Source organism: Elgaria multicarinata, chromosome 6 (genome assembly GCF_023053635.1).
Source record: "Elgaria multicarinata webbii isolate HBS135686 ecotype San Diego chromosome 6, rElgMul1.1.pri, whole genome shotgun sequence".
Lineage (NCBI taxonomy): Eukaryota > Metazoa > Chordata > Lepidosauria > Squamata > Anguidae > Elgaria > Elgaria multicarinata.
This window is the reverse complement of record NC_086176.1, coordinates 8,736,411-8,746,584: the sequence shown is the minus strand read 5'-3', so window position 1 is coordinate 8,746,584 and position 10,174 is coordinate 8,736,411. Positions and strand designations below refer to the sequence as shown.

The 10,174-nt window shown below is 49.6% G+C and overlaps 1 protein-coding gene across 1 annotated transcript; it reads right to left on the bottom strand.

The window, feature by feature from the left end:
• Positions 1 to 430: 430 nt before the first annotated feature.
• Positions 431 to 9,838, bottom strand: PIANP (PILR alpha associated neural protein). The gene is made up of 5 exons (XM_063128473.1): positions 9,767 to 9,838; positions 7,961 to 8,529; positions 7,354 to 7,435; positions 6,310 to 6,537; positions 431 to 479 (listed from the first exon to the last, which is right to left on the bottom strand). Exons 1-5 carry the CDS (start codon positions 9,781 to 9,783, stop codon positions 458 to 460), a joined length of 918 nt encoding a protein of 305 aa, XP_062984543.1. The 5' UTR covers positions 9,784 to 9,838; the 3' UTR covers positions 431 to 457.
• Positions 9,839 to 10,174: the final 336 nt, after the last annotated feature.

Below are 10,174 nucleotides of genomic sequence, written 5' to 3'. Positions count from 1 at the left end.
TGGCTCTTCGGAAGACACTTCCAAGTCACAAAATGAAGGAAAGGGCTGGAGTTGGGAGGGATGAGGGGAGACAGAGCATCCTGCCTCTGGATATCAAGCATGCTTACAAACAAATAAATAAATATTTGTATGTATGTGATTGTGTGTGTTGGGGACATATTTATGGTGCCAACAGTCCTTGCCCTGCCTCACAACCCTCGGCTCGCGTGAGACGGCGCCACTGTGAAGCCCAGCCTGCCTGGCAGCACCGGAGCTCAGCCTTCGTTTGGTTGGGTCTGCAATGGTGATGGAAGGTCATGACACAAAGGGATCCACAATACTTCTGCTGCTGTGTCAGGAGTGGCCGTACCAAACTCACAGGGGCTAAAGGGAGGGCTGCCCGTTCTCTGGGATTCCCTTGGAGACCCAGCCTTGGGTCTCAACACAAAGGAGCCAGGTCTTGCTTCTCCCAGTGTGGTCACAGGTTTACCAGTGGGATCCTGAGCAAAAAAACAAGAGTGGGATGGGGGAAAGACAGAGAGAGAGAGAGAGAGAGAGAGAGAGAGAAGGGGGCTATGAAAAGTATTCCCAGTGTTCAGAAGCATGGGTATTTATTTATTTATTTATTTATTACATTACATTACATTTCTATACCGCCCAATAGCCGGAGCTCTCTGGGTGGTTCACAAAACCGGGTAGAGGAGTTTTTCAGCTGATCGCTGGTAGTTTTGTCACGGAGTACCTGGGCTTTGAGGAGCCCATTCCTAAGGCTCCCTTAATGCTCCACATTAGAGTGCAGCTCCTAAATCATTTCACCACCGCAAAATGACTTCCCAACAAATCACTTTTACAATAACTGATGATACTTGATTAATGCCCTTTAACTAATTACATTTAAATGGATTTGCACATTATCAACACTTCAAGAGCCGTATTTGGGCTTTTCCCTCCATGCAATTGCAATCACACACAGGGGGGAAAGGGGGCTACACACCCACTGTTCTCCCCCGCGTTTTCAAGGAGGGACCATTTGTAGAGGGGAATCGTCCTGGGTGGGAACCATCATGGGGCAGCCGACGCATGAACAGCAGACGTTCCCCTCCGGGTGCAAGGGGCAGGGGCAACAGGGATGGCTCGGCACAGGCAGAGCCTCCGCTTGATTACAATAGCCTGGACTGGAACACCTGAAAAGGGCTAATGCAGGTGGCCTTTCTGAGACACAGAAGGCGAGAGAACCTCAAAGAACTCAAACACGCCAAATGGCAATTTCTTGCCAGAAGACGTTCTCATATTCACTTTCAGCAGCCTTCCCCAACCTAGTACCTTCCAGATGTTTTGGACTACAACTCCCAGCATTCCTGACCATTGGCCATGCTGGCTGGGACTAATGGAACTGAAGTCCCAAACTTCTGGAGAGTACCATGTTGGTGGAGGCTGTTTTTCGGTAATACATCACATCCAAAATATCCTCAAAGCCACACAGTGATCCTCACTGATAAATCAACCATAACTTTAACATTACAATCCTGCATTCAGTAAGGCTGCGTAAATACCATTGAAGTCAACTGTGTGCAGGACTGCAGTCCTGGTCGATTATTGATTAAAATAGACCAAAACTTATAACCCTACTTTTCAGTGCTGTTGCCATCCATTTGGTGCATGGAGCTGGGACACCTTCATGGGTGTTGCATCTGTGGAAGGAACGTCACCTTTCCCAGTATCAGATATACTATATCGATAGTCTCCAACCATTTCAGACCCGGGAGCCCGCTTTTGCCCAACATGCGTTTAGGGACCCACTTAATTTTTTTTGCCGTATCTTTGCATGGCGGTAGTGCTGCTGCTGCTGCAACCCAGCTTAGGTCAGCCCGTGACCCAGTAGCACAGAGGTGGAGAAGCTCTTTCATCCCAAGGACCAAATTCAGTTTCAGAGAAGCAAATGTGGGGTGCATGCCAGCAGTGAGTGGGGGCCAATGGTAAAAGGGACAAGGCCAAAATGCCTGCGTATTTTAGCTTAAACCTCTTACTGCCAGTAACTGAGCCTTAGGAGAGACATGTGGTGCAGAGGGGTAAAGCAGCAGTTTCTGCAGGTGAAACTCTCCCCATGGCCTGAGTTCGATCCCAGCGGAAGCTGGTTTCAGGCAGCCGGCTCAGCCTTCCGTCCTCCTGAGGTCGGTAAAATGAGTACCCAGTTAGCTGGGGGAAAGGTAATAACGGCCAGGGAAGGCAACGGCAAACCACCCCGCTATAAGGCCTGCCAAGAAAACATCAGCGAAAGCTGGCGTCCCTCCAAGAGTCAGTAATGACTCAGTGCTTGGACGAGAGGTTCCTTTCCTTCCAATGACTGTCCAATACTGGGTGGATGGAGCACAGAGGGGATCTTCTCCTATGTGCTCTGTTGGCTCTGTGGTTTTCACTAGACTCTCGATTTGGGGAGGGAGAGGGAAGGAGGCCAGAGACCTGGTTGGAAGCTCCGTATACCAGCTTCCAGTGTCTCCCCCCCCTCTCCGAACCAGGCATGCCCCCTTTTTGCCCTCTCCTTGCTCTGTTTCTAAGTACCCAAGAAGCACCAAGCATGGAGAGAACTGCACTGGCTATGAGGTGGCAGGGGAGAGGGGGGAGAGCAACTGGCAAGCAGTTTCTGGGAATGGGCTGGCTCTGACGTCAGTTCCCAGAAACCAAAAAATGAGGGCTGTGCACCCACCCCCTGATCCGCCTCGGAGGCCGGTTCGGAGCCCCCAAAGCAGCCCCAATTCGGCTCGGCGCTGAAGCAAGATTCGGGCCCTCTGAGGCGACTCGGGACTTTTCTGGGTGCTGGCTGCGCAGCCGGCACCCAGAAAAGGCTCCCTTTCCCCACTTACCTGCTGCCACCGCTGCTGTCTGCCACCTCCATCCTTGTGTCTGGTGGCTTCCGCCAACACATATGACCGGAAGTAGGCCGCGCAATGTTAAGATTTCGCGTGGGCTCTGCTGATTAGTACCTCTTTGGCCACCTCTATGACCACAAACTACGGTGGTCATAGAGGTACTAATCAGCTGAGCACTCGCAATATCTTAAAATTGTGCGGCCTACTTCCAGTCATATGCGTTGGCGGCAGCATAAGCCACCAGACGCAAGGACAGAGGCAGCAGGTAAGGGACTGCTGAAGGCCACTCCGAAGCGCTGAGGTGCCTGGAAGCTTCGGAGCCAATTGGCTTCGGCTTTGGGTTTCACCCGAACCACCTTGGAACCAAGCCGAGGCGGACTGAATCAGCCCTCCTCGGATTCGGGGCCTCGGCCTGAGGTGCTGCACAGCCCTACATAAAATCTGTCTAGTGGCCATAGGATTGCTCTCTTAGAAAAGGGGGAAAAACTACACAAAAGCCAGGAAACCACCAAATATGATCCATGGTCAGGGGAAAGGGATGGGGCCAGGGGGGAAAGGCATGGCCATAGGAGGAACTCTGGAGGGAAAATTGGGCCCCTAGGCAGGCCAGATTTGCCCCACGGACTTCAGGCTCAGCACTCTTGCAGAAGCAGTTCTCAACTCACCATTGAGGACTAATTCATTATATGTCTATATTTGTCATGTCTAACCCTACTGCCCCTGTTTTGGGAGAAGATGTTTCAGGTAATCGATCAGAATCAGATTCAGATCTAGAAGACGCAGTGCCAGACACCAGCCAGCCTGTACCAGTGGGGGAGGAAGCTCTCATGGGTGATTCCCAAGCTGGGAGTCAGCCCTCTCCAGAGCTTATCTGCTCAAGGCCAAATCCTACACACTCGGTGGGAAGTGAGCCTTCTTCCGGAGGTGAGCGTCCCAACAAGCTAGCTGATGCTAGGGTCCACCGGAAGCTCAAACGCACGGAGTGGAAGGAAGGCATGAGAAAGTCAGTTTGATTACGCCAGAACCTGCCTCCACACCAGGCTCTCTGAAGTTACTGGCGTTTGCGAAGTGGCTTCCTACTCTTCTTGAGTGGACAATTGTCTTGCTTAGTTTGCATAGTTTTGCGTAGGGGGACATTTCCAAGAGGTTAGACTCTATTCAGGTAGAAGAGATGTTCGTTGTTTAATAAAAGCTTTGTGGATTACTTTGCCTCCCATCGAAACCAGGAGTGTTCTGAGAAACACGACAATATTGTACCTGAGAAAATGCAGTTCAGCTAGGCAACATAGTCCTTGCTATTATGACCAGAATGTGGTTGTGCCTGTCTCACAGGCACCCATTGGACCTTGCTGATGATATGAACAGCAACAAATAACAACATTCTCTCTTTCATGACCGTGACTTTTAAAGTTCATCATTACCTTTGAGGCCTTAAAGGTCAAGAGATCCCTGCTGTATCATTCCAGTGTGGGAGGGCCCATTGTTTAAAACGGCGAACACAAGGCTGCTTCTTTCCCCTTTGTTTTTACATTATTTTCATCCGGCTCTCTTAGTTTTTTCTGTCTCCCCCTCAGAGCGGTTCAGTGACACACACAACAAAAACCTTCCCCCACAATCCATTACTTAGAATCACAGAATAGCAGAGTTGGAAGGGGCCTACAAGGCCATCGAGTCCCATCCCCTGCTCAATGCAGGAATCAATGTACATGGGGTTCCCCGGTAGTCGCCCTTCCAGAAACTGACCAGGCCTAGACCCGCTTAGCTTCATCAGGGTTGCAGCATCCCATGCCATCACACCAGGTAAGGGACTAGATGTTGTGCTAATGTCTTGCAACTAAAATGAGGACGGAGCACAGCACACATTCAATGGCTGAAACTCTCAGTCTACTTGTCCTCCAGAAAATTTGCTGGCAGCCTTGTTGTGTTCAGTACCTTATTAAGAACATAAGAAAAGCTATGGTGAAGCAGACCAAAGGCCTATTTAGTCCAGCACTCGTTCACCCAGCGGCCAGCTGCATGTGGGAAGCGCAGAAGTACATCATGAGTTTGTCCTCCAAAAAATGCGTCCTTTCTAAGGGATCATTTGCCTCTTCCTTAGAATGACGCCCATCTTTCCCAAGCCCCCATTCTCTATGACCTCTGAGAAGCTGTCACCCAGGGATTGGGACGCCGCTGTCAGGTCTCCAAAGGTCTCATTCACGGACCTGCTTTTCTCACTTTCTCCAGGTCAGCAGCCTTGGCTTCGAGGGAACCAACTTGTTCCCGGAGGGTCTGGAGCTCATTACCCTGAGCACACGCCCATGACCTTTGTTCAGCAGGCTGCAAGTCGTACGTGTGACACGCAGTTCAATAAACTGGGTCGTGGCGAGCTCATATCCCTGCTGGCTTTCTGCTTGCAGAACTGTTTCTTTTATTGCTATTACTTGGGTTGTTTACCTGGAAAACCACGTTATTTACTAGGACTGCCCCGGCCCCCTTACCCTGTTGCTAAACTCGCATGGGCGCTTCACTTCTTTTGACCGTGACACTTTGTCACTGGGGCTACTCCTTGCACTCGGGGGGCGTCTTTTAAAACGTGCTCTTTGCTGAGAGTAGAAGAGCCCCACAGACCTCCAAAATAATAAACTTTGACAGTCATAGTGGTGGACTAACAAATTTGGTTACTCGTCACCACCGTTACCACCGAAAAATTTCAAACGGTGATTGGGCTTCTACTGGAAAAGAGAACAGCACAGCCTCTAAAGAACTACACAGAAAGGAAAAAGAATGAGAAAAGCTTCCTGAAATGGTGAAGTTTTTGTGGGTTTTTTACAAGGAAAGGAGCAGCCTTGACGACTCTTTTTTAACCAAGTTCCACATAGTGATAATAATGGCTGTGTTATCTGGGTGAAGAACTGCATTTCCCAGAAACAACAACAACAAAAATAGTACATCTTGTGCTGTGAAAGGTAATGTTCCTGCAACAGTAGTGTCACCTGTGGTGAGCCAGTGTGGTGTAGTGGCTAAGGTGTTGGACTTGGAGTCAGGAGATCCGGGTTCTAGTCCCCGCTCGGCCATGGAAACCCACTGGGTGACTTTGGGCCAGTCAGAGACTCTCAGCACAACCCACCTCACAGGGTGGTTGTGAGGATAAAATGGAGAGGAGAAGGATTATGTACGCTGCCTTGGGTTCCTTGGAGGGGAAAAAGGTGGGATATAAATGCAATAATACATACATACATACATACACCTATGGAGGGATATAGATTTTATATAGCAAATGGATAGCAGCAGCAGCATTAAAAGGTGGGTTTAAGGCATGGATTGGTCAACTAGGCTTGCAACAACCCTGTAGCACAGCTTGGCTGCTTATAGCCCATTGATTTCTTCTGCTCTGCTGTTCATTTAATTTTTCCTTTCCACTCCTCCTCCTCCCCCCAAGCCAAGCCATTCCCACTTGTATCATCACATTTGTATCATTTACCTGTTGAGCTGGAAAGCACTGGTCTTCGCTGATCCCTCCAGCTTCTCCACGCCTTCCAGTACCTGTCCAGTTTCCACCATCTCTGGTGTAGGAAGCTGCGAATCGCCATAGGGCCCCAGGATGCTGACTGTGGCAGGTGACAGGTCTGTTAAGGGCTGTTGACTACCTTGCTGCTGCAATCCACTTTGCTGACTGGAGTGGTGACGGCGCTTCTGGTTCCGGTCCCAGCTGCAAGAAGGTTGGGGAAGGGCGTTACCATCGTGACAAGAGTGACCTCTCCAGAGGATCACGTCTTGTACATTCACCACTCACATAGATGTTTCAGGATATCCAGATGTATTTCCTCCAGGACTTACGCCTATTGCAAAGAAATTATTATTTCCTAGCACTCAAAGAACAATTTTCATTTGGAAAATAAAGTGTTCACCTGTACAGTTGACAGAGAACATGGACCCCATGTTGAGGTGAAAGAGTGACCAGACCTTGATTTCTCTGCTTAAACATCCCACCACATACAATTTCTGTGATTCTGGATGCTGCATGGAGTCAGGTTGTGGAAGTGTCATGGGTGCCCATTGGATAGGACCCATGAAATCATGATGAATGGTCCTACTTCCCATTCAGCCTGTTAGAGCTAACTGCCACCTTGTATCCCCAAAGAAGTGCCTGCAGGACTCCGGGTCCTCTCCTTTCCGGAGTCATGGTGGACAAGGACTTGGCAAAAGGTAAGTAGCAGTAGTTTCTCTGCTTCTTTGGAACTCCCTGCCTAGAGAAGCCCCTTCTTACAACACCTTTATCCTTTTTACTTCCTGTTTCATTAAAACAAAGCTGTTTGGAGAGAGATTTCTCTCGGTTTTAGTTTCGGAATATTGCTGCTACAGTGTTATATTGTTTTTGGTGGTTTTACCTTTTTGTATTAGTTTTACTGTGCAACACTTCATATATTTTGTATAGAAAGTGATTTCCTAAATATCCTGTAAGCGTTTCCCTTGATTTTACATGTAATTTGGGACGGCTCTTTGCACCAACCTAAAATCTACTCACCAGAATTTGAGTATGATCCCCATAGCGACTAGGACGATGATGACAGAGATCGTAATGGTAACATAGAGCTGAGGGTCCACACCTGGAATAGACAGAGCCAGGAGAGCCAGTGAGAATGGGGAGCGAGGCAATCCATAAGTCCCCTTAGGGTTTCCAGCCTTTTTCCTCACTGAGCTCCTGTGTGCGTTTAGCAAAGAAGCAGAAATCTAGCAGGCAGAGAATGCAATTGCAACGTGGTGAGAAGCTTCACCTGCTAGATGTCTGTTTGGGTGCTTCCAGGCAAAGCTTGAATTGCGCAACAGCATTGCTTCATTCATAGAAAGTCACCGGGGATCCAAAAGACTTCCCCTCATAACCCTCCCATGTTTTCCCACCCAGCCCTTCTTCCGTCTTTTTTCTTATTGAGGAAAATCTTCCAAGTAAGGCAAGATGAAATAGCGGTGCAGTGCCTCCTGACTGTTAGCGCTAGGACCCCTCTGCCTGGAAGCACACACACACACACACACCCGCATCACTCAGGCTGATCTGGGTACACAGGAGCCCGTCCAAAAGAGGCTGGCCGCCCTTGCCCCTTCTAAAGGAACGCGAGGAAGCAGAGGAGCGTTACCTTCTCCTCGAGGCCCAAAGAGGAAGGGCCGGAGCGTGGCTGGGGTCTGGCGCAAGTTGAGCCCTTCGTTGTGTAGCAGTGAGTGGGAATTAGGCTGCGCTGTCGCCATCCCACTTGATGAAACGAAGGTGTAACTCAGAGGCGGGAAACCTGGGTTGGCTGAATTGGCGTCGCCTCCATCCTCAACTGATATGGTGGGGCCCCACACGATAGCCCAGGGGTACTGTGAGGAGGACAGGCCATCTTCAAAGCCCGATGGGGTGGCGGGCCGGGTGCCCTGGGCCTGGCGCCTCAGCCGTACCGCACTACGCAGGCCAGCTCCTTTGGAAATGAGAGACTGCTGCCGCTGTGAGGTAGAGTGGGGGCCTTTCTCCGGGGGCAGATTCTTGTTCCAGACACAAACAGATCTGGAGGTGAAGGGGCTGCGGTGGCTGCAGAGGGGCCGTGCTGCCAGGAGACCCCGGGTGCGAAGAGACCAGGCGCTGTGTGAGGGAACAGCTGAAGCTAGAAGTAGGAATGGCCAGAGCTGCAGCAAACGGAAGCAGGAAACAAGGGGGAGCATCACATTGCTGAGGGGGAGAAAAAAAGACACGGGTTACTAATCCAAAGAGTCTCCTCTGTAGAGTATTCTCCTCCAGCCGGTATTGAGTACCTTCCAATTAAGGCTACATGTGGGAGTACCTGAAGCTGCAAGTAAATAGGAGTGGGGTATCTGCAGCCTTCCTACTCAGGTTCCATTTTCCTCACTCCCATTTCTGTAGATTTCCACAGGTTGATCCCTTTTCTTCATGCCTCCCATTGGCTTCTGGACGCTTGAGATCCGATGGCTCCATTTAAACAACAGTTTGTGGCTTCATAGACCTGGTTCATGGGCTTGCCCGTCTCCTCTTCCCACAGTGTGCTCTCTTTGGTGCAAATGGCCCTGGCTTAACATCCTGGTTTGTTAACCAACTTTAAGTCAAAGTCCCCCAGTTGGATTGTAATGGGGAACTCTGGCTTAATCCAAGCCAGGATCTCAGTGCCAAATTGCCATATGATGGGAGGAGAGGAGCAAAGGAAGGGCTTGTACACAGCTTCATAAACCATGGTTCACAGCCAGCTCCAGTCTTAATGGATTAATTCACTCATCCTGAAGATGCAGAGGTGGGGAACCTATTTACTTCTGAGAGCTGGATTGACCCCTGGACTCCAAACCCCGCTACAGCTTGTTAACCATGCAGCGTGACTTATTTTTCTTGAACAAGCCACCATGAGAACCCATGGTTTGTTGTTGGGTTGTTAAGGGTGGATTCAGACAACATGCAAACCCACAATTCAACAAACAACCCATGGTTCAACAACAACCCACACTCAACCACTGAGTGTGGGCTGGCGTGTTGTGTGAACAGCCCCTGAGATGCCAGCTGGAGGAGCAGACCTCCAGCCAGTACTGTTGTTGGAGAGCCGGCTTTGCTCTACCCAGGCTTTCCCCAGATACGGCAGAGCAAAGGCAACCTAGCCTCTAGTATCACTCACTCCATAAGAGTAACACTCAGGCTGAGTTCGGACGACACACTAATCAACGGTTGTTTCTCATTCTGTTCCTATTCCCCCACCCCCAGTTGATTAGCGTGTCATCTGAACTCAGCCTCACTCTCCTGCCCCTTCCTCTTCTGAGGAAAGGACTGAGGGAGGGGCCCCATGGGTCAGCTTGGCAGACCAACTTTGGCCTGCAACGGTCCCCATTCTTGCCTTACTTAGGTGCCATGGCATGTTCTGTCCCCATGGACTTCTGTCCTACTTTCTAAAATAGTACTGTGAACTTACCAGGTACTAGTCTCCATATCTGGAGGCAACAGTTTCTCCTTTCAGCAGTAAATCCGTCACATATTCTTCACTAAAACCAGGAATAAAAAGGGGATATAAGTTACATGTTACCTAAACCATTTCCAAATTCCTTCAGTGACTGCCAGCTTCAACTACATTCCACCGGGTCCCTTCAATTCTTATAAACACACTATGTGCTGTAAACATAAGTAGCCTCTAGACTGCAGACAGACAGAGAGAAAAAGTATCCCTGCTTTATTATTGCATGCACACATTTGCTCTCTGCACTTACAAAGAAACAAACAAAACCATGAATATGTATATATTAGAAAGGCCCACTGCCATGAACACATGCACTGCTCCTCCTGGGACTGAGAGAAAAAATTTGGTGCCTCTGATTTCTTATCA

Excerpts from the sequence above, each read along its gene's own strand:
- PIANP (XM_063128473.1), bottom strand. Across the intron at positions 7,436-7,960 it reads CTTTGGGCCTCGAGGAGAAG|GTGTGGACCCTCAGCTCTAT; the intron begins GTAACGCTCCTC and ends TGTCTATTCCAG. Across the intron at positions 6,538-7,353 it reads GGGATCATACTCAAATTCTG|CTGGGACCGGAACCAGAAGC; the intron begins GTGAGTAGATTT and ends ACCTTCTTGCAG.